The sequence below is a fragment of the Scomber japonicus genome, chromosome 23, assembly GCF_027409825.1.
Source record: "Scomber japonicus isolate fScoJap1 chromosome 23, fScoJap1.pri, whole genome shotgun sequence".
In the NCBI taxonomy this organism is placed as follows: Eukaryota; Metazoa; Chordata; class Actinopteri; order Scombriformes; family Scombridae; genus Scomber; species Scomber japonicus.
This window is the reverse complement of record NC_070600.1, coordinates 6,954,677-6,979,076: the sequence shown is the minus strand read 5'-3', so window position 1 is coordinate 6,979,076 and position 24,400 is coordinate 6,954,677. Positions and strand designations below refer to the sequence as shown.

General features: G+C 42.8%; 1 protein-coding gene across 1 annotated transcript in view; it reads right to left on the bottom strand.

The window, feature by feature from the left end:
* Positions 1-24,400, bottom strand: part of nav3 (neuron navigator 3) — a 90,962-nt gene that overhangs the window by 12,029 nt on the left and 54,533 nt on the right. The window contains exons 7-19 of the mRNA XM_053313731.1: positions 23,072-23,382; positions 21,375-22,109; positions 19,558-19,983; positions 18,720-18,761; positions 16,763-16,920; positions 15,679-15,873; positions 15,197-15,249; positions 13,778-13,801; positions 11,980-12,057; positions 6,125-6,208; positions 4,943-5,078; positions 4,250-4,374; positions 623-789 (exon numbers count right to left, since the gene is read on the bottom strand). Of these exons, the coding sequence (XP_053169706.1) occupies positions 623-789; positions 4,250-4,374; positions 4,943-5,078; positions 6,125-6,208; positions 11,980-12,057; positions 13,778-13,801; positions 15,197-15,249; positions 15,679-15,873; positions 16,763-16,920; positions 18,720-18,761; positions 19,558-19,983; positions 21,375-22,109; positions 23,072-23,382 (2,534 nt within the window). The remainder of the gene's footprint in view (positions 1-622; positions 790-4,249; positions 4,375-4,942; positions 5,079-6,124; positions 6,209-11,979; positions 12,058-13,777; positions 13,802-15,196; positions 15,250-15,678; positions 15,874-16,762; positions 16,921-18,719; positions 18,762-19,557; positions 19,984-21,374; positions 22,110-23,071; positions 23,383-24,400) is intronic.

The window sequence follows — 24,400 nt, the reverse complement described above, 5'->3', positions numbered from 1 at the left end:
AGGAGAACATTTTATAGAATGTGATGTATGCAACATGTTTGAATGCTTTGTATTTTTTAATAAACACAGGTCAAATTTGTACATTTACATATATAAAAATGTGTATCAGCTGCATAAACATTTTAAAAAGATGCATTTTATTTCCATTTTTTTATACTGTGGGTCACATTAAGAAAAGTTAGGGTAAAATAAATGTGTGTATGGTGCTTTTACAGCTCTCAAATGTAAAGATGGGTCAAATTTGACCCTGAACAGAATGAAACTGACATGATTCCCCAGATTAAATTGTATATTTAGAACAACTGTATTCAATTATCTTTATTTAATATAAAAAGGTTATAATCTAAGATCATGCCAAACTAGTTGTTTTTAAGTTTTTATGGTTACACCACTTAGACATTTTTGTCATAATCCTCTAATATATTCTCTATTTGATGCTGGGTCCACAAAAAAAGAATGTGTGCAAGTTATTCACACGTTTACTTTCAAATTTGAACCCTTTTAAATTTGACTAAACCACATGGACACAAAAACATATCATTGACCCATGTGTGTGTTAAATATTCACAGAAGGATGAGAATGAGAGTGGATTCATGTGTGTTTGTGTGTGTAGGTACTCACTCGGTGGTGGAGGGTGATGAGCGCAGCGTGGCGACGCTGCCCTGCCTGTTGTCATGCTGCAGCTTAGGCGAGGACGGCAGCGAGTCAGTCATCTCCTCCATCTCGTCGTGTGCCGATTGGGATTTGGTCTTCTTCTTGCTGAAGGCCTGCTTGAAGGAGCTGCGTAACTGCAAGACAAAAAACACAAATACACAGAGGCGAAGACAATCAATACAGTCTTCCTGATAACATCAGAGACAACATTTTTGGCGACATCACATCCTGCCAGATCAGGAAGTCACTCCTTGCTGTTTCCAAGCAATGGTCACTGTCTGGTTTAGGTAAAGAGGAAAGGCAAAAAGCAAGGCTGTAAGTACAGATGGATATGACAGAGGGAGGATTTGGAGATCAGGCTTTTTAATGGCCCTATAAATTAGGGTTGAACAAGCAGTCAAAATGAGCAAGGGAGGAGGAAGAGGGAGGAATGAAGGGGTTGCTGTATCCATGCCGACGTTTCCAGAAAAGGTAAAGGAGAGGTTGCTCTGAGAGGTAGGGAAAAAAAGGAGGAAATACGGAGGAAGGGAGGATGGGGGAATAACCACTGCACACATACAGAAGACACTCTGGGAGCCACTGACCTGAGCCGGGATGGAATCAGCCACCTGAAGATGCAGAACACACTCAGCGTTAAGCCACACCAACACACACACACACAAACTCTCTGCTGATTAAAGCTAATGGCTGCTCAAGTGTTTTAATGAGCACTCTGCTTTAAGCAAATACAGTTATTGGTGCTGCGAGGATGATGATAACGACTGTTATTGGTATTATGATTACATTCAGAGCATCCTGTTCATCTTCCTGTTATGTGATAGATGCTTCCTCGTGTGATAGGGAAGCACATTATGAGTTGTTAAACTTAATGTGTGAGACTTTCTGCAGCTGCACTCATCAACGTTAAGTGGTCGTGTTCCAAATGGCAACAAAAAACTTTCAAGTGTTTTCATTGTTAATTTTAAAAAGTATTTTCCCGAGCCAGTGACATATTCTGGTAACAGCATATATGTTGATCAATATGCACCAATTTTTAAAAAAAAGTTATATAGGTAGCATTTGATCCTTTTCTCTTCATTCAAGTTTCTTTTCATTGTATGTATTATTACTATATATAGGAATCTATAATGATTAAATTCCCAGTATAGTTTACTGTTTAAGGGTACTGTGTTTATAGTTAAACTGTATAATATCATGGCCTTCATCACATATCTTAATCACAAGGTTGATAACCACATTGCAAAAAATGTGCATTTTATACACATATTCTGTATCTTTAAGATTATCGGCCGGAATATCGATATCAGAATTTTGTTACAAACAATTTACTGGTGTTAAAACTGGAATTAGGATTAAATAAGGTAAAAGTATGATTTGGACACTTTTCATATGGTAGTTTTGTACAGTTACAGTTATAATGTACAAGACATGAAGCATAATTATACAGTATGTGTGACCATACTGTATAATTATGTTTTTTTTATGTCTTGTCCTGAATGTGTTTATGCCTTCGTTATATTGTAATCTGGCCCTCATTATAAAGCTACTACTAAAGACTAAACAAGCATGTAGACCATGATGCTGCTGCATGAAATGAGTATAAAAAGATGTATAATCATGTTTAGCAGAATACACAAATACAGTACATTCAATCAATGTAAGTTTCAGTAAATATAATACATGTTTTACAGCAGGGTGGAAAAAGAATAGATGGAATTTCTCTCTAGTTTTACCAACAAAATGTGATGATAAGTTATCCAAAATTGTGTTATGTATTCATACTCTAACATGCATGAGGAGCACACTTGGGATTACAGTTGTGTGTGTGGAATAATGAGTCTCTGTGTGTGTGCAGTTTTTTCTCTCCACGGGGAGGCTAGAAGTCAAGATATCAATTACACAGAAGCAAACTGGAGAAACTGGAGTCTTAATCAAGGTACTTCAGCGGGGGCAGATGCAGGAAGAAGCCTTATTGAAAAGGGCGATCTACCTATTTAGAAAACCATCCGTCTGCTCACTTCCATCTCACTAACCTCACTTCAACTCCATCCTTGTCCCTACTCTCCCTACATATGCCGAGGCAGGATTTATGCAAATGAATAATTAATTACTGCTTAAATAAGGGATTGATTTGCATTCATGAGCCTGACTTGAATTTTTGTTTTTTTTGGGGTGGGGTGGGGGGGGGGGGGGTTTGCTAAACATGGCGGGATAAGTTGTCACACTTTTTGGGGCTGTTAGCATGCATTTTCATTTCAAGGGCAGGAGTTTTTGCACTGCAGTACGGACACAGTGAGCTCTGGCTTGGGCTGTGTGCATGTTTGGCTGAGAGAGAACTTCTAATATGTCATCTGTCTGACTCAGGGGGCTGCACCAAATAACGGCTCTCAGCCAAGGACACTGAGTGTGGAGCACAGAAAAAAAATCACAGAGGAGAGCAGAGAGGGAGAGAGGAGAGCACTTTATGGTGGTAAATGTGCACTTTTTAGATTATTTCATCTCTTCTTTTTTTTTTGGGCTAGATTTAAACTCTAATCCATGTGTATGTTAGACGCTTGGCCTGCTGCTGTTTCAGACCTCAGAACTTGACCGAGTCTATTCAAGCACCTGGAGAATTAAGAGCCTATTCAAAAGCACTTTAACAGTCCATTTTCAGAGTGGTTCTCTTTCAACACTTCTGCACAAACTTTCCCACTCGTCGCTGTGATTCAGCCGGCGCTCCTCTCACCTCTGAGCAGCCGTCGCCTTGTTTTCAAGCCGAACTTTGATATCTGTGACGCGAGTGGCCACTTCGCTTCTTGACGAGGCCCCAATCTGCATGCTGATTTAGCTGCGTGTTGGAAAAACCCAAGCGAGTCTCAAACGGTAATTGCAGGGGTGGTTGACTCGTCTGCTCGACCCTCTGTTAGCCCTCCACTCAACTGACAACGTCTCAGCATTGTAACCTAGCAACGGGGATACGGTGGCAAGACTGCGATACGCGCTAGGTCAACGTGACCTCTAGGAATCTGAATCATGGTTAGTTCAAGCTGTTTGCAGGTATATGAACAATATCTAATGCGTTCTACTTCTACATTTTGGGCTCTTTTTTTAGGCTCTTGCAGCAGGTGCAACAACACAAAAAGCTTTCCAGGATTTCATGGATCCTTAAAATCCCTTCTTCTATGCAAAGAAGACATTTAATCTTTTAATGCAGGCATATGGAATACATTTGATCTCGCTTAACTTCCACTGAATAATGCACATATTTATGAATTAGGAGTCTTTCAGCAGCAAATCCACCTCTTAAAATATGATTAGACAACTCATTATATGTATAAAAAAAACCCTTAGGCTTCTGAACCTGTGCCGCATCACCTTGAGGTACCTTGAAATCCAGTTTAAATCCTGATAATACTTTTTGGCATTCCTACAGAAGAGCATTTCTGAGATGTAAAGTAAGATGTGAAGGTTGTTAACTTTCTCCTTGCATGTTTTTCTTCTATATGAAGTTAGCCAGATGTTTTAAATGCTGGGCTTTTTTAACTTTTGAGCACCGCTTTCCAGCTTTACTCTCCCAGCGATCCCTAGGTGTCTGTTTTTTTTTCCACCTACCCAGCTCTTCTTCTTCTTCTTCTTGTCTTCTGTGTCCTTTCCCAGGCTGCCCATGCTGGAGTGACTGGCTGCGCTGTTGATACTCGACATACTCTCTGACGAGTGCTGCCGTCTAATCCGCAAGTCTGGAAACAACAAAGTCTTCCTTAGTGCACTGAAGAGATGAGAAACTACCTTTATTCCTCTAATATTCTGCTATGCTGGGCTCAGCCCGGCTTGACTAAGCAGCTACGAGGAGGTTAAGACTGAAAAAAAGGTCATTTCTGATTCAGGTTGTTCTCATGACTAGTCAAGGCTTTCTAAGACTGACCTACACAGCAGAATCACTTCCATTAGTAGGGCTTCAATCCCCTCTGGGGCCAATCAGGCTCCACTCATGGCACAGTTAAGTATTTTGGGGGAAATCTACCTCAAAATGTCATATCAGGGTATCAGGCTAATTTTGAAGTCATTTATATAGGACTGTAACTAATGATTAGTTTCATTATAGTTCCAACTGCTGATTAATTTTGACTTTAATAAATGAGTTGATTGGTTGGTTTATGTAAAATAATCAGCAAATACTGATAATAATGATAAATAACATAAACTGAACAAGTATAATTACACTCAAATCAAATTTAATGCTTTAACTCCAACAACTCCAGACATTTAAGGACCCTGCAGATTATTTGTGAGAAGTTTTGTTCCAACGCTGCTGCTGGTTTCTTGATGTACCTTTGTGGAAGTGGTCCGGGCCGTTGAGCGCCACCTGGATGGCCGTCTGGGCGTCGGTATTCTGGGTCTTCAGTGACTCTATTGTCTCTCTGAGCTCACACAACTCAGATTCCTGAGAGACAGAGAAGAGAGAGAGAGGTTTTTTCTATATATATATATAAGTAAAGATGACGCACCAAAAACAACACATCAAGAGCTTTGTTATAAATTTCATGTGGCTTTCAGTGGAAAAAGCAATGAGTGGGGGAGGGTGTTTTCCAGAAGATAGGAAAGATAGAAGTCTCACAGTGGATTTGCCCCCGACCCCGGCACCACCTGCTTTGAATTTTAAAAAAAAAGAAAAAAGCTCTACCCTCTGTTGAACCAACATGATCAGATAGAGGGAGTCTTCTTATTCTGCCTTTCCTGAAAAACCCACCGAGGGCTGCAGATAGGGTTTCTGCTTTAATTAAAAGTTGGGATGGCCTTGTTTGACAAAGACATCCCACCAGATCCCAGTCTGCTTTAATTTATAGAGGATTAAAAAGCTGCCAGGGCTCGTCAGCTTTCTGTGTGTGTGTGTGTGTGTGTGTGTGTGTGTGTGTGTGTGTGTGTGTGAACAGAAGGAAGCATTCATAATTTGTGGAAGGGATATATCTTGAAGCACATTGCCGCTCCTGTGTGATCAGTGCTTCTGCATCATTCGAGCTCTCCAGTCGCTAAAGGAGTCGACTTGTAGGGAAACAGAGAGAAATAAACCCGGGAGCAGATGAATGATGGAGTATTTTTGGAGGATGTTCTAGTTTTAAAAAGATTTTCGGGCCATAAGTTCATTGAATGTGCTGAACCCTTGCGTTTCGGTACAGATTTGGAGACTTACAACTGGCTGTAATATAAAAAAAGAAGGTTTTGGGGAACTTTGGTCAAGGTTAGAGAGAAATATCCAAGCGCTGACTGAAACTTCACTATGAAAAGGCTCCTGTGAGTCTGGAAGTGAAGCTTGAATGATTAAAAAAAATATCCATTAACTCACACCTGCAGACCTCCACGATGTTACTTTCCGCTGCACTATTTCAATGTCAGACAGCTGCCTGTTTCTCATCATTTCTCCTCCCTGTAATCCCTTCGCCACAGAGTTCACACACAGTACATTTCAAATTCAGGACTAAGCTCTTGTACCTTTTGTTCGGCGGTCATGGTGAGGCTCTGCAGACGGCAGGTCATGTTACTCAGGCTCTTCTCGAAGGCTGCCACCAGGTGAGACTGCAGACAAAGAAAGAGACATATGAATACAAGGTTTTAGTGAGTGTAGAGTAACTTTTCATTTCGTTTCTGCTCAAGTAAACCAGACACAAGAGTATACTGTAGGCTGTAAAGCACTGTTTTATTCTCTCTGGGAAGCTTAAACACAAAAGTAACTACAGATAAATAAGATATAAGTTAATATTCATGTAGTTTTCGGGACAAAAAGGTGCACAAAAACCTGAAGACTCTCACTGTGCCCCTCTTGAAAAGGTTCCCAATAAAGAACTGCTGCTACAATGTCTGTCTCAGATTCCAGGAGCAACTTTACACTAAGTATGTATTGAGCAGTTCTACTTTTGTATGACTTTACTGTTGTATCTATTTACTGTGGATTACCCATCGTGCATTTGAGCGTGCTCCGAAAGCTAAATACTACCAAGACAAATATTCTGTTCGTCAAAGACATGATATGGTATGCGTGATGATATAAAATATGAGATTATTCTTTGGCAAACTAAAACTGACGGCCGAGAGAAGAGCTGTGGCTATCACAGATCAGAGAGGGCTGCCCTCCCTGACTTCATCTGTCACTTGAAGATACAGTGGCGACACGCCGAAGGGTGGCAATGTTTAGCGACGTCACACCATCTGCTCTGCTGAACCTGTGGTTTGTGTATGTTTATGTGTGTGTGTGTGTGTGTGTGTGTGTGTGTGTGTGTGTGTGTGTGTGTTTCTGGAGTCGTCTGTGCATGTGTTTTTTTTGTATGTATGTATGTGTATGTCCGGAAGTGTGCTGAAGCCTCATGTTCCATGACTGTGTGTGAGTCTGTGTGTGTGTGCGTGTGTGTGTGTTTATGTGTGTGTGCTGCCAGCTTATCCTCCTATCCTATGCCAAAGACCCTGAGACACCTGTCAGGCATGGTGGATCACAGAAAGGTGGGCAGCGTGCCCAGACACATCAGACGATCTCTGATTCTCACACACACACACACACACACACACACACACACACAAACACACACAAATACACATACATACACACTCATCATGTATCATTATATTTCTTAAGACTTACTGAGTCTAACAGCATTTGTTCCCAAAATGAGCAAAACTAGCCGTAAAAAAGCAAAGACAAAATGAGCATATTCTTCATCAGTCTATGCTTGGAAGGAAACCTGGGCCACACACACACACACACACACACACACACATGCAGAGTAACACCCTGTGCTGCCTCTCCTCCTCTGTGTCTCTGGCTGAATCAGCAAAGGTCTCGACCTTTAGAAATGCCAACTGTTCCAACTCATCCCCTCCAACTCCACATCTCTTTCCAACTCCACCTTCCAGTTCCAACTCAACACCCCCTGCCCACCTGTCCGCCCTGAAGGAGACGCTGATCGGACTCTGACGCGTCCCACGGCTGAACCATCTGTCTCGCTCCTGGGATCCAGTCCCGGCTGCCCCCCCGATTGGTCCCCGAACCCCTGTTTTTCAGACCCCCGTGCTGATCCTGGGTTGTGGGGTAGAGGTTGACGGTGGGCCAAACGAGCGAACTGGACGAAGAGAAGTCGTCTGTGTTTATGCTGCCTGACCCTACCTCTAAAGACGTGGACCACATCGCAAAGGTGTTGCGTGTTGGTGGGGGCGCTGTGGGGGGGGGGGGTCCACAACTACAGTACGCAACCTACCTACTACTGCGCTGAGTACTTTAAACTCTACAGCAAGAAGAGGGAGGGGACGAAAGTGATGATACGATGAGAAGCGAGAGGGGAGGGATTCAGAAAAAGGAAAGGAGACAAGGTTAGGTTGACAAAGTGAAGGATGAGTAGAAAGAGGAAGGAGATGGAGAGGAGGAGGAGGAGGAGGAGAAGGAGGGAGGGCTGCCTGTATGAACTCTTAAACCCGATTTAATTGAACGCCAGCCAAGGCAGAACAACTTATCCCCTTCACATACTGAGCGGTACAAAGCAGGGCCAGTCTGGCAGCAGTTGTTCATCTTAATCCTTTCGACAGGATGTTGGTTTTGCTAATTCTGCTCCATTTCTGATCAAATAAAACCTAAAACAAATGCGCTGTTAATTATAACGACACCCGTGGAGCGTTCTTAATCTAACATGACAGTGCAGTAGCAAATATGTTTATAATATGGGAGTCTTTTACTGAACACACGCATAGTGACCGAGGGTAATGACATATCCATAAAAGAACCAAATTCAATTTCCTGAGCAAAACAAACCCAGATAAAGATAATACTAATAATAATGATTATGTATGCGGTGGCACAGAGGAAGAGATGGAGATCAGATGACCTCAATCACTGCGCAGTTTCTCTGTGGCTCTCTCATGAGATGACAGGAGATGAAATGCAAATGCAGTCAGCTGCTAGAGGTTAACATGTAGCTGGTGAGCATGTGTTTTTACTCAATATACTTTGTGTCATCATGTCACCTCCAATTTCTATTGCAATCAAATAGAAATGACCTTTTATTACTTGCACTGTGATATGTGATATATGCACCATTTTTTTTTACCAAAAGTAAGACTGAATGCTCTTGATGTCAAATGGTATAACCACAGAAGAATGATACATATTCAATATTTTATCCACCTACAGTGTATTTAAGTGTACTTATACTAATAATGACTTGAAATGGTTCCTGATTGACAGATTAAATGTAATATTTAGAACAATTGTATTCCATTATCTTTATTTAATATAAAAGTTATAATGTAAGATCAAACTAGTTGATATGGTGTTTTATTGAGAATTTAGTGTTTTTAAGCAAGTTTAATTATTTGGTACAAAGTTTTTATGGTTACACCACTTAGACATGTTTGCCACAATCCTATATGTGTGCAAGTTATTCATATATTTATTTTCAAATTTGAACCCCTTTAAATTTGACTAAACCACAAGGACACAAAAAACATCATTGACCCATATATCTATTAAACAAGAAATTATTGTATTTAGATTAAAAATGCTGTTTCAAAATAACCTTAAAGACAAATCTGCTGTGTTTCTACCAAGAAGATAACATTTTAAAAATAGCACTTTGTCACTCAGTGGTAACGACACGCAGCCTTGATTTGCACAACCTGTAGGTGTGTAAGAAATGGAGTATTTAAAGCAGCATGTGTGCTCTGGAAGTATTTGCTACACTGTGTGTTTACATGTTGAAGTGTTCAAGTGTTTGCGTCTGCCTGTGTGTGGGTTTACAGCTGTGTGTGTGTGCAGGAGTGAAGATGATGAAGTGATGTCTCTGACAGGTCCCTGTACAAGGCGCAGCCAGCAGTCTAGTTTTTGGACCGTGGGTGGAGAACATGCGAGGGGGCTGCTGAGGCTGACATTTCCATAGTGTCGCGCTCCCCACCGGGAGGATAAGATGAGCTTACAGCGGCCGACAGCCCACCGCGCTGTCATGTAGATACAGTGTGATGCAGCCCCGGTGGAATGCGGCCAAAGATTCAAATCCCCAGGAAGGCTCCGACAGTGGAGTGGGAGTTGAAAAGCATATATGGGTTTCTGTTGTGCAAGTGTTTGCATTTGGCTTGGCACAGAAAGATATAACACTAGCCTTTTTCTTTGCTATTTTGATGTTCAGAATCTGCTGAGGGTCAGGAAATATCAACTACACACAGAGAGATGCTAAAGTCTCAGATTGTGTCTTTTTTGCTAACATCATATGTAAAATATATGTCACACATTTAAATGTAAATTTAGTGCTTTTTCTCATCTGTCCATACTCCTGAATTCTTCTCTTTGTCATCTCTGTTGACTCTCCCTGTCAACTGGCTAGCATCGACTCCTGCATGTGAGGATGCATCAGCAGACTTTTACTTTACAACTGAACTGCAAAGAAAACACATGAACTCTCTGTGATTCCAATCTTGAAAACAGAACAAGTCGAAGTCGATCAGAGTTGGGGGCGTTGAGAGAAACTCTACTTTTAATTGTATTTAAATGTCTTTTATTTCGCCATGTGTTGCTTTTGTATCCTGTCTTGATGCAGTTAATGTTTTAATGTAAAGCACTTTGAATTGCCTTGTTATTGAAATGTGCTACTGTATACACATACATTTACCTTGCCTTGCATAATGAATGGACAAAGGTCATGGTTTTTGCATAAATTTGAATGGTCATGATAATTATACTCTAATTCATATTCAGATTAAAAAACATTGGGAGCACCCTGGTAGGCGAGTGGTTATAGTGCATGCCGTATATACACAACGTCCCTGGTTCAAATCTGTTACATGTCATACCCACTTCTCTCTTCCCTTCTTTCCTGTTGGTCTCTCTGCTGCTAACTTAATAATAAAGGCAAAAATATTAAAGAAACAAACAAGATCAAACTTATATCTTGTCATAAACACTGTGTGCTACAAACATTTTTTATTATGAATTGATCTTTATCATGCCTCATATCAACTTCCTGACAGCTGGGAGGCAGCTCCAAGATTTAAATGTGGAGTCGACTCGCTTATTGTCATTTACAGACATTGACACAGATGACATCGTCTCCTTCTTTCATTTAAGATTCTGCACTGGCTTCATTGCTGGCGTCCTGAGGTGGTTACATGTTATCAAACCTGTAAATGTACCACACTGGGAAGCGCAGCCAAAACTGAGTGTCTACTGTTTGAGTCAGGGCCAACTAGACTGGCAGCCTATGCAACACAAACACACACTAACCTACCTCAACAACTGCTGTAAATATGAGGGTTAGGGTTAGGGTTTGCATTTTTGGGGGATGAATGATCTATCTATCTGCTTACTAACCTAACCCTAACTCAGTTGCTGTGGAAGCCAGACTCAACATACAGTAGATCAGATCAGAGGTGCCCAATATGTTGATTGGGGTCCAACAGTCGATCCCAAAGCCTATGCTAGTACATCATGTGCTAATCGTGAATGATTCCTTTGAGACTATTCTGTAAATGTAAGGCTGAACACACATACATAAACAGAAAGTGGTCTGACTGTCCCTAACTCATCTATAAAGTCCCCCCGCCCCCCCCGCATTCGTAGAGTTTGCTTGTAGTTCAGCTCGTCTCAACTTTGTGATCAAAGCGCCGGACCGAAGCGGAGACCCTGTCTGCCTCTACGCTTGATCAGGCGCTTGGCATTGAGGGTACGGGGAGTGGTGGTAGGGGTGGTGGTGGTGGTCTGGGGGGGGGGGGGTTGGCTGAGTGGAGTCAGATGCTGGAGTTTGTCGATCTATCTGCATCTCAGCACACAAAGACAGCCTCCTCTCTGGGGGGGTTGAAGGTCTCTGTATCTCTCCTCGTTTCACCCACGCATGACGCACTCGATGTCTAGATCCACTCATCCTCATCTCCCTGCCCTCCCCAACCCCCCCACCCTACCCCGTCTGTCTCTATTTGATTCTCTCTGCTTGGTTGAATTGGGGAGAGGCTCCTGTTTTATTTATTTTTTTCTCGTTGGAAAAACCGGCGCCGACTGAGACAAAAGCAAAGATGCAACCCTTCCTTCCACACAAACACACGAGAAAACATCCCGTCTGAGGACAAACACTCAAACACACACACACACACACACACACACACGCCACTAAAATCAAACAAGCAGAAGCCTAAACACACTCACAGCAGCTTCAAACACAGAGAAGAGGAATTAGTGGGCGTCTTAAAGATTTATATTCCTCCCAGAGCTTCGATAGGCGACGCTCGTTATAAAAAAGCTCTTTGACAGCAGGTTATCATGCAAATGAGCCGGCTGTTTCCACTGCGCCTTTTTTTTTTTTTTTCTAAGTAAACAAACTCACATTGGCAGCCAGCTGAGACGTCAGGGTCGCCACCTTCTCCTGAGAGGCGTCCAGTTCGCGACGCAGCTTTCTGATTTGCTGTTTTTGAGGGGATAGAGAAAAATACAGAGGTTACATTTTTATGGATAATGCTCCTTTAAAATTAAAAAAAAGAAGAAGCTATTAACAAAATAAGACTGATTTTTAAATGTTAAGAGGCGTTGAACTTGCAACTCCCATTTTTTGATGTTTAAAAAAAAATTACTGTGCACACTTTTTACATGGTAGCACTGTGTGGAGAGAAAAAAAGAACACTGGGGTGAAGTGTGAACATAAAGTGTGGGGGATTACCGTGGAATTTTGGACTGTTTGGCCCTTGATTGAAAAGAGAAGAGTAAGAATTAACACTATGTTGCATGCCTCCATCAAACAGCATGTACTGATGTGGCTGGAGACACAGAGGCTATAACAAACCACATCACTGGCTCTCTCATTGTTAGACAAATATATAAACAGGTAAGTATCACACAGGTCATATAGTATTTGCAAATACCTGACAGGGTTTAGATAACGCAAAGATCTGGTGGTTCTTTGCAACATAAGTGCAAGAAAAAAAAAAGTTTGGGTCACGCTTAACCTCTTAAGTGTGACTAATATGTGACTTTAGCCTGTTTTTTTAAATATACAATCCATATCTGATAGCAGGATGAATATGCAGTGATGCTGTTGAGACATTTGCATAGATACTGACAATGACAAAGCTTTCATTTTTTCAAATCAACTCAAATCGAGACTTGTTTTGCTTTCATGTGATTGCCGTATATATTTCACACTGCTTTGCCAAGTTGCTATGGTGCCAATATGACAACAAATGTCTCATTTAGATGAAGACGTGTAGGTCACCTGCCTTACAGTCTGAATATGTAGCACATATCAACATGGCTCAGCTTTTTGCTTTTTGCATGCTACGTAGTAAACATCAAATGTGTGTCCGCTATTAGAGAGAAATGATCAGAATTGGGTCATGATTATCCCACCTGTCATGGGTTTAAGATACATTACAAAGTATTTGCCATTACTGTTTGATCCAAACATGAGTCTAATTGTAAACTTAAGAGCTTCCAGCACAGATAAAACAGGAACAGAGAGAAAAAGATTGTAACAGAAATCAGAAAATGAAAACTTGAAACTGGAAAATCAAAGAAGAATCAGTGATAAACTGAACAGGATTGTTAAATGAAGCCAAACAGAAAGAGCCAAAGGGAAGGGCATGCATTATATTGGTATAGTGTTGAGTTTTTGTAATGAGTATAGAAGTTATATCACAGTAAGGGTGTGTGGTGATTTATGATCCAGATGAGATCAATGCAAAAAGACTAAGCAATGCAACATAGGGTTAAACTGTTTAATCATACATCAATAAGAGTCCAAGTGCTTTCTAAATCAAGATCAACATATATCACTGTTTTGCTTTGATTGAGTTAGACACACAGTCTCTGAATACAGATGCAGTGCAAAAAGATAGAAGGACACACACACACACACACACACACACACACAGGAAAAAGAGCCGGCAGCCTCCTGAAGTGCAGTAGAAACATGCATGTGACCCAGAGGTTGTTGGATTGATCCCACATTAAGCCAGAAAAGCAAATCCAGTAAGTGAGAAGTTCTTTTTGAGATGCTCATGAGCAAGGCGCTTCACCCCCACATGCAGAGAGCTTCAGGGTGTCAATGTAACTGTAACTGTGTGAATGTGAAGGAAGGAGGCACACATGCACACAAGCAGGCACACACTAAGTTTCCCCCCCGTCCTTACCTCTGAGTGTGCTTTCTCCTCCGTCTGGAAGCAAGAAACAAACAAAGTTGAGTCAATTTTAAAACGTCTGCTGTGTGTGTGTGTGTGTGTGCGTGTGTGTGTGTGTGTGTGTGTGTGTGTTGTGTCCCATCAAGTAATGTTTAAATCACATATGTGTGTGTGTGTGTGTGTGTGTGCGTGTGTGTGTTGTGACTCATCAAGTAACTTCTAAACCATATGTGTGTGTGTGTGTGTTGTGTCGCATCAAGTAACGTTTAAATCATATATATGTGTGTGTGTGTGTGTGTGTGTTGTGTCCCATCAAGTAACTTTTAAATCGTGTGTGTGTCTGTGTGTGTTGTGTCCCATCAAGTAACTTGTAGATCATTTGTGTGTGTTGTCTGTGTGAGTGTGTGTGTGTGTGTGTGTGTGTGTGTGTGTGTGTTGTGTCTCATCAAGTAACTTATAAGCTGTATTAGCATATAAAGCCAGAGAAGCTTCTAATGCCAAAGATTAAAAGAAATGATTAAAAGGACAAATCTTAACAAACTTGAATTAAAATGAATATCAGACAGAATCAAATCAGACAGACTAAAATGGAACATACTTTATGAAAACTACCAAACAAACAGAAGTATTTTGACCTGAGGGAAAACTTTACAAACTAAATTATCTCCATCATTCATCCTCTCCTCTGCAACTCGCGAGTACAATTGGAAACAGGCAGAGGTGGGCAGTAATCGATTCGCCTCCCTAAAACTAATCTGCTGCCTCACTGAACGTGACGACTGGAGCGCTGCCTGTGCTATTAGAAAGCAGACACTGGTCCACAGTCTTATCTGCCAAAGTTAGTTTGGAAGCATGCGACTATGGAAAGTTATTTTGTGTCCTTATAAAAAAACACAAAACAGAAAGGGAGAGGACAGAATACGAGCCTTCAAGTGAGATTTGATGCAACACTGCATCACTGAGAAGAGCTGAAGGCTTTCCCACTTTCAAAATCAGCTTAAAAGTTTTTTTCTTTAGTATAAAAATGTTTAAAATTTGCACCAACAATTAAAAAAATAAACATTTACAGTCAGTTTTTGTTTTTTCAAATGACAAAAACTCCAATTAGGAAGAAGATTAAAAAGAACTTCAATCAATCTTGAACTCTTAAAAGTGAAGAGGAAATAAAATCTGTTTATAAAGATACTGATTTCTGTTGTAGTGTCTAAAATGTGATATTTATATTTACAGTCAGTGCTATATGAGAGGATATTTGAGGATTTGGAGGCGTTGTTGGATGCTACAACAAAATAAAGCAGTGCAGCTTTATAGAGCGTGATGCGCTAGATTTCAATATTTACACCCTGACTAATTCTGAAAAGGGGTAACTGTTACACAAATATCTGATTCTTTCACATGTATCCTAACCCTGAACATGCTACTGGTTCTTACCGCAGAGTACAGTGAAGACGTGCTGGAGACCAGAGACAGTGAGGAGCCATGAACTGTAAGCACAGAGAGAGTAATGAGTGATTAACAACTGAGAGCAAAGCCACAGATAAGGTTGAAATTAATATGTGATTATACAATAGTCAACTTTATGTAATTATGTGACCATTGAACTTAAATTCAATTGTTTTATTATTTCTCTTCATAATAAACACAGATGATGTAAGCTGTGATTTGGCTGTTTAAAAGCTGACCTCTATACAGTGTGACTGCAGTCACAGCCTGTTATAAAACCCACACAAAAAGCAGAACAGAGCGACCTCAGCTAAGCCACTCACAGCATGAACACACAGTGAGGGGTCATTAAATCTGGTATTAAAGACCCTGATGACTGATGGGGCTTGGCTTTGCTTTATTATTTCTAACAGCTTATTATTAAAGAAGTGGGGTTCATTGAGTGAGTCAGGTTTTGGAGAGTGTCCTACCTTCGTCAGTGCTGTCCCTGAAGGAGCCAGAGCGGCTGATGGCGCGCGGGCGATCCTCCAGGGAGGTTGCGCTGCCACCCAGTGGGTGACCCTCTCCGTACAGGTCAAAGGAGTCCTGGGCGGGGATGCTGTTGGAGCGGCTCATGCTGTTGCTGCCTGGTGGCAGGTTATACTGGCTGATGTTAGTGGGGCTCACTGCACAGAGGGAAAAATGATGAAGTGATCAAGATGAGTGTTGATATTCTGACCCAGTAACATTTACATAGATGACTTGCTTTAATGATGATGTTGCAAATTTGCTCTGAAATTTCTAGACACTAAGTTATTTCTGTATTTGCACATAAAAGAATGTTTTATGCAATTATACAACACAATATCATATACATTATCTAAATGGCCATGTGTCTTCTACATGTCTTATTATGTCTTGTTTCTTGTTTTAAATACACATTGTAGGCAAAAATCGAACAAAGTGAAGTTATTCCTCATGAGTCATTATATTAAAATAGTGTAAGATGCAGTGTTGGGGAGTAACTAGTTACATGTAATGGTGTTATGTAATATAATTACAAAATAAATGTAACTGTAATCTGTTACTGAGAAAAAATGTTACTTAATAAAATGTTGATGATTACAAAGGAGATTACATCTGAAGTCAGACCTTTAAGTTTTTCCTCAGGAGAGTTTTTTTGGAGCACACATGGGCTCAAGTGATGTCACAGTACCAATTAAGCCCATGCCAGACTTCTGACTTTTTACATAAAATATCTCAGTATCCATGAAAAACAGCTGAACTTATATTTTGGTGCTTAATGGGAACACTTATCCCAACAGCAGGTATTGGTTAGAAAATTAGTCAACTCGGCTAATATGCATGTACTCTATATATTGCTGCTGTTGCACAGATTAGTTTTTATTTTGCACAGAAGCTGCACAGACATGAATCGCTCCATTAGTCTTTAGGTGACTGTCTCTACTCTTTATGAGCCCTTGTTGATGTCTGTAAATTAAAACTTTTGATACTGAATCATTCAGTATCATTCAACCATCCACCAAGCAGCCAGTTAGAGTAGTGTGCTCTTACACAGGTTGGAGTAGTGGTATTTTCCCGTGTTGGTGCAGGAGGCTCCTGGAGGAGACAGTGGAGACTGGCTGCCAGTGTCCTGAAGCCCTCCTGTTGAATGGGACCTCAACCACTCCTTCCCTTCCTCGTGGGACGTCTGCCGGGAGGACGGAGGGTACCTGAAGCCCACAGAGACGCTGTAAACTCCAATAGCTTTAACAGATTCTGACAGGCAGCAATTACAGGTGGTGACTTTCTTTCTGTGGTGATGAAATGTGTGTGGTGGTACACAGCAGAAGCATTTGAGCAGATTGTGAAAGAAAGAAAAAAAGAAACCACATGCAGCCTCACCACACACATGCATACATCTACACACACTCCATCATAGACACACACACGCACACACACACACATTGCTGAGGTTCAAAAGCTTCCCAACACACACTGCTGCCACTGCCACCGCCACCGCCACCACTCCTCTCCTCCCAGCTCCAAAGTGGCTCAGCGGTAGAAGGGGGGGCCCCCTTATCGCATGCGTGACAATCGGCCATATTTAATCCTCAGAGGATGATAATTGAGTTTGCGCTCATCCCTTTTCAGCACCGTCTTCCCTTCCAACGCCCCCCATTACTACGCTTGTCACATCTGACCTCGCTCTAGTCCCCACCAACCCCCCCCCCCCCACCCCACTATATACGCCTGGGCTCCACATTCTCGGCGCTGGGGATTGGGTGTCTAAAAGAGAAGCGATGAATGCTGTGACACGGCAGCAATCGAGTTGAAAGGGAACAAGCGAAACATCCAACGGGGGGTGGGGGGGGGGGGGGGGTCAGCGTTTGACTCTGTGCTCTTACTGCTTTACAAGTAAAAATGCACACGAGCAGGACCGTCACGCTTATTTATACGACTAGAGGAGGAGGGGGGTAATTATGAGTGTAAGCTCCTCTTGAAGGAAATGTAAAGATCAGGCTGTCTGGTTTTGAGATGTGAACAGATGGGCGTCAAATCTGTGGTCAGAAAAAAAGAAGAAAAAAAAAACGGAGCATCACATCCAGCAGGCGTAAAGTGTAGTACGGGATAAGATGCTTTTTTCTTAGGCCTGTAAAAGAACTCGAGCTTCCGGAAGCCAATAGGAAAAAATCAAAGAATGGTTCGAAAACTGGCGTCTGACCTCGCAGCTTCCCACCAGCAGAGAAGTGTATAATTGGCTAGAGAGAGGCCGTTCCCTGCAGAGGTCGTGCCACTGTGATGAATAGGTTATGGTATTTCTGGCTCTCTCCCCCTGCAGTCTCGACTAAATTCAAAACATCCATTTTTATCGCTCCCCCTCCACCCTTCCACCCTTCCCCTCCTCCTCTTGGCTAACAGGTCCATTTTAGGAGGAGGGAGAGCTGAGGAAGAACTGCTCTGTCATTGCCGCATTTTTACTAAAACAGCGCTGGGGAGATGAGATGACGATGCAACAGAGAGGCAAAGCATGCAAGACAGACAAACACGCTCCGATCATCTGAGGCTGCATTCGTTACTGCTTCTGATTTTTTTTTTTTTTTTAAGAATCTGATCTAGGGTATGGGATCTGGGGTACGGGATCAGATCCTCAGTGTTGTGCCACAGGAGTCTGATTGATGGAAAACACCAACAAAGAGCTGGAAATAGTTTAAAAGATAGCAACTTATTCTGAAATTTTTGAGGAAATAGTTCAAATAAGGTTTGAACAGCAGTTTGGAGCTGAGTAATGACTCCTGCAGTGTGAATGCTACGTAAGACAATCCCAAAATGTTGGTAATCTGAAGATGGTGCAACGCCATGCCACACATGCACCAACATAGAAAAGTCAATATAGTAGATTCAGAGTGATTCTTTTCATGCACTTGTACAATAATAATTATAAGAATAATAATAAGAATAATAATAATCTGTGCCAATGAATAAAGAGGAAAAAAGTTGAGAATGAGATTTGGCTGCTGATTGGTTGTACCTCAGTCTCTTTTTGGGAAGGGTGTTTCTGTCAAGAGGCATGCTGTTAAAAACACAGAGGATGAGTGAATTAGATGAACACCTGGAGACCATCTGCTTATATGATACATGAGAAGAAAAAAAAAAGACTTCACATTTTTTACAAACTCCACCTTTAACACACACACACGCACACGCACACACACACACACACACACACACACATATGCAGACACACAATGAGTAACAAAACATTAAAACGTTGTTAACTGATACGCCACATCACAAGAGACGACAAATAGAAAACACAGGCAACGATTAAATCAATTGTTTCATTTTTGAGACATACAGCTACGCTATGTAAGGATGAATAACTGGCGCCATGTTTATTCTTTAATTTAAGGTATATACTGCATGCGCTGTGTGTGGACAAAACAATGGAAACACCCTATAAAGAAAGACTTGTAATGGGAATGAGTATCTGAAATGAACTGAACCTTATTGTAGTACCTTTTCTGGCATGGCAGTGAGTCTCTTATTAAGCTCCCATTAAAACCAAGTTAAGCTAAGTTAAGTCAATGTAATGGACTAGCTGGTAAATTATAGTAGGTTAAATGGGTTGCAGTGGCATTAGCTAAGTGCTCTGATACAATACCTACTTTTTTAAAAAAGGTAACCATGCCAGGAAAAGAAGCTTAAATTGAACAAACTGTGCTGGATGATTCCATTCATAACCTTTATGATTATTATGATTTAGGCTTCCTCTGCATCTTAAGGTAGGGAGATGCATTCTTTTTGTCTGTGTTCTCAAATGAAACAATGAATACGATTCCGCCCAATCGTATCCTCACGTTACTCACCCCTCAGACAGGGTGGACTTGACACTGCCGGTTCGTGTGACTTTGGGCCCGTGGTGGCCCAGCGGCAGATCAATGGACTCAGAGCTGGTGTGCAGACTGGTCATGCTTTGGCAGCTCAGTGTGTCCTTGCTGCCGGCTGACGAGCTACAGGCAGGCCAGGGCCGAGCGTTGGAGGGCAGGGAGAGGCCAGAGGCCGGGCTGGAGGCCAAGGAGTCGGTGCAAAGGTCTGGGGTTTTACCGTACAGCGGGCTGCTGCCACCGCTCATGCCCCCAGCGCTGCCCAGGCTCCCCGTGCCAGAGGAGGGTGAGTCCAGACTGGCCTGCCTCGCCAGCGTGCCGTGGGGGCTGCCCAGTAATGAGGGGCACTTGCCAGAGTCGGGCGTGCCCGGAGAGCTGGCCTTGCTGCTGGCTTTGGTACCAAACAATCTGAGGGTAGAGAGGTGGGTGCAGTCATTCAGAAATGCTCAAAGAACAAGTGCTGAGCATCTGTAAGATTCATACTGACAAATGAAGGGCTTTGCTATAATTTGGAGTTGAGAAAGTAGATTAAATTGTGGTAATCTGATAGGGTTAGGATTAGGGTTAGAGTTAGGGGTTAGGGTTAGGGTCTACATGTAAATTACTGGATTGGTCACAAGCATCAAGGAGCAAATGCTCAAGAATCAAACATCCACACATCTTTATTCTAACACCAGCTTTTTTTTTAAACTGCAGATGAAAACACTGAGCTCACTTCCCGACAAGTTCATCCCCTCGCAGCAAACTCCGGCTCATTTCAGCTGCGAACTCTCTGTAATTTACATCGACACATCTGCTTTCACAGCTTTGACGTTGCGACCCCGCTTTCTTTAAATAACCCAATCTGTTAGGCCGCTCGACCCCCCGTTCGCCTCCCCCCTCCCCGCATATGCTTCAAAACAGCTTGCTACACAGCCTGCGCCCCCGTCCCAGTCTGTCATCGCAATCACACAAAATATATATATAGGTGACGCTCTCTTGAAGGAAAAGAAAAAAAAAAGAAAGAAAGAAGCTTGAAGACATGCAGATGAAACAGGTCGGCTTGACAGATCGGATGGGACGGATGTTTGGACACGCCTGCCGATACCGCGAGCTTCTAATGAGCCGGGGATTGGCGTGCAGAGGAACTCCTGTCTCCTGTCTGTTCTGATAGAGGGGCGCTAAACTGGATTCGCCTGAACCTGAACGAAGAGCCGTCAGACCTTCATCTTCAGGGTAAAAGATATGTTTCATCTGCAGTGACTTATCACCTACGCTGGGAGGGCGGAGGGGGGGGCGGGTGTGCAATCTATGTAATGGCACCCCTAGGCTGTGCGGCTGTGCGTAAACTCACTCAATCAATTTTCCTATAGAGGTGTTGAAATGTGATTTATTAGATGTCTTATATTCGTTTTTTGTGCATCCAGAGATATCTAAAATTGATAGAGATGACAGTGTGTTTTTTTGTTTTTTTTGAGACTTTACCACTACAGATGACAACTTCAATAAATGCTCCTATCTGTTCGAGGAGTCTGGGAAACAGCCTGCATCAGGAAAACACTGCTGAGTAACACAAACATCACTTTATCATCATGAATTTAAAAAAAAACTAAAGTTATGGTTCTGAAATACTGCTGATGACATCGGATGAGTCTCTTAAAATAGATCCTAGACTTCCTGCTGCACCTCGAGGCATGCTTTCTGTACTGTAACCAAGGGACTGATAATTAATGTGGTGAAATGTTTGATTCACGTCGGAACATATACGGTGAGGGACGAACACAGAATGAGAGCAGTGGGCGTGGTTTTGTGTGTCTGACCTGCGGAAGGTAGGAGAAGCGATATCGGGGTACTTGGATCCCGGCTGCCTGAGGCCTGACTGGCCTGCTGATGTGGAAGTGGGGCTTGACTTGGGGGAGGTGGATAATCCCGCTGCCGGGTCCTGGTCTGACACCGCCACTTTCTCCTTGTCAGTCTGGTTGATGGTGATGGGACTGGAGCGGTCTGAGCACACTTTCCCCGCGTCCCTGCGTTTGGCTCCCGCTTGTGTCGCCGCCCCTCCGGCTGATTTGCCGCTGACGTTTGAGTCGATGCTGCTGGAGCTGGAGCGGTGCCCGCTGCGCCCTGCCGCCACCCCGCTGGAGGATTTGGCTGGTCTGGGTAGGGAGCGGTACTGCAGGGGCACTTTGGAGCCTCCGCAGCTGAGCAGAATGCCGTCATCCTGGGGCTGTGAGCCATCCAGGCTGGTCTTACGCACACCGCCAATGCCTGCACCTTTGCCGAGGGCAGCTGAGGATTTGGGCGCCTTGCCAAGCGTGGCTGAGCCACTGGTGAGCGTTGCACCACTAGAGGTGATTAGGGTTCCAGTGGGACCAGGGATCTTCTTGTATCCAAAAGATCCTGTAGTGGGTGGGCGTCCAATGCCGGAGGGTGGCTTCTTGCCCTCATCTCCGCTACTCTTCCCAGCATCTGAGGGCGAGCGCTGGATGCCGGCTGAACTCTTGGAAGGCGACTTGCCCTTCTCTGAGGCCTTGGCATCATCAGTTTTGCCTGTCAATTTGCATAAACATTTATTAGCACAAATACAGAAACATTACCCTCAGCACATTCTTGGCCCGGCTCTTGTTTTCATCACCTGTGGTGCCCCAGAGCAGGAAAAGCTGAATTAGTGTAAATACTGGCCAACAGCCAGAGCCCTGATTATCAAAGCTCAGCCGCATTGAAAACCAATGCTTATCTGCAACAATGCTGCTGAACCTGCTGAGTGGACAGAAAACTTGAGAACAAAGTTTCTCAGCTCAGGTATCAGTGAAAAGAATCATCTAATGTTTTTTGGCAGAGGCAACAAATCTGTTACAACTAATTATTTCACATTCCAATCATGTTCTTTCAAAAAGCTAATTATTAATAGGTCACCTTAATGAATTATAATTGTGTTTCAATGTGTTAAAACTGCTATTATAGAGCTTATGAAAAAAGCATAGCACATAATATGAAATGCATCTGTTGATGTCACTGTAGATGGTTAGGTCCCAGTGAAATGAAAAACATGTCTTGTTCCTGTAAAATGGTTTCACATGTTTGATGACTCATCCTGTACTCAGAGGCATTTACAAAAGTTCATCCAATCAAATGTGGGTTTGGGTGAGTAGCTAACCACAACGGTCACATCGATTGTGGGTCAATATGGAGAGATAAAGACAGATGACAAATGAAAGGAAAACCCGACATAAAGTGTCTCAGTAAGATGTTGGTTCACCACATGCTGCCAGAACAGCTTTGATACACCATCGTCCTCCTCTTGATCTGAGGTGTGTGGAGCCAACAGTACTGCTTTGCTCTGTTTCTCTCTGAAACTCCATATCGTCAACTTTAAGCCCCGGCCACTTGTTTAACAGTCCGATCAATAGTGGAGGATTTGATTTAAATTGTAACTGTACACCAACCAAATATTCCATTTCAGTGGGAAAAAATGAAACATATTGGTTAAAGATAAACAGATAAACGTGTCCTCCTACCGGGTGTTTTGAGGGAGGCAGAGGTACTCTTGGTCCTTGGGGGCGTGATGCCCACCTGGGCTGTCATGCCCCTCCTCAATGAGCCCGTCTGAGACATCTGGGCCAGCGCGGTGGCCTTTTGACTGGCGTCCTCGTACTGGCCCTGGGCTTGGGAGGAAGATGAGGATGAGGAAGGCTTCCAGCGGGAGGAGCCGCTGCTGGGGTCCATGCTCGCCTCTAGCTCCTCCTCCACCTTCTTCAAGTCCTCGGCTCCGGCCCAGCTGCTGCTCACCTCCTGCTCTGCATGCTTGGACCGGCTTCCTCTCTGGGACTGTGGGGGGAGGGGGAGGGGGGTCAGTTATAAGTATAGTTATAGTTAATAGTCTAAAACATTGTGAAACTCAAGGTATGGTCCTTTAAAAACACAAAGCCAGCCCAAAGAAATAGAAGTGAATGGATAAACAGAACAGCAGGGTGTGTGTGTGTGTGTGTGTGTGTGTGTGTGTGTGTGTGTGTGTGTGAAGTCATAGCTATCTATGGAATCACCCGTTGTCCAGATCTCCTCTTTTGGGAACGCACGCAAACACACCCACGCAAACACACCCACGCAAACACAGCGGTAATAACCATCCTACCTTGACAGATGGCCAGTCTCCCTAGCAACACCGGAGTCTCTTAAGAGCCCAGTCTGTTGAGTATTTCATGAGGGGCCAAAGATACTTGGCAGAATACAGCAGAGAGCCTCTGAGGAAGAGCTGAGCGGTGGCCGTCAGTCCGCAGCTAATTCTCTCAGCTGTGATATCAGCGCTCGCACACAGGCTGGCCTCGCTTTGTACTAAACCAACTGGCTTCTAACTCGGTATTAGAAGAGGGAATTTAGTTGGATCTGGTTTTTCCTGCTTCTATTTTAATCTATAATAATAATAATCCTGTTTCTATTACAGTTTAAATGCTATCCCTTCTTATTTTAATCAAAGTTATAGTGTTTTCTTGTAATGGTTCTTTTATTATTATTTTATCATTAGTTTTTGATGTTACTTATGGTCTCCTTTTTTTTCTTTTTTTGCAATAACCACTCAATATATTCACATTTTTGGTAGTGACAGACACCACTATTCCCAAATATGTGCAGGCAATTCCCAGGTACTCTAGTGTGTGTGTGTGTGTGTGTGTGTGTGTTTGTGTGTGTATGTGTGTGCTTGTGTGTGTGTGTATGTGTGTGTGCTTGTGTGTGTCTCATCCAGCATTGCTGAGAAGTTACAAGTTTCAAACCTCCTGCCCTCCTGCAGACTAAAGACAGAATGTATAGTTACCATCTTATATCCACAAAGACCGAGGTCACCTGACAG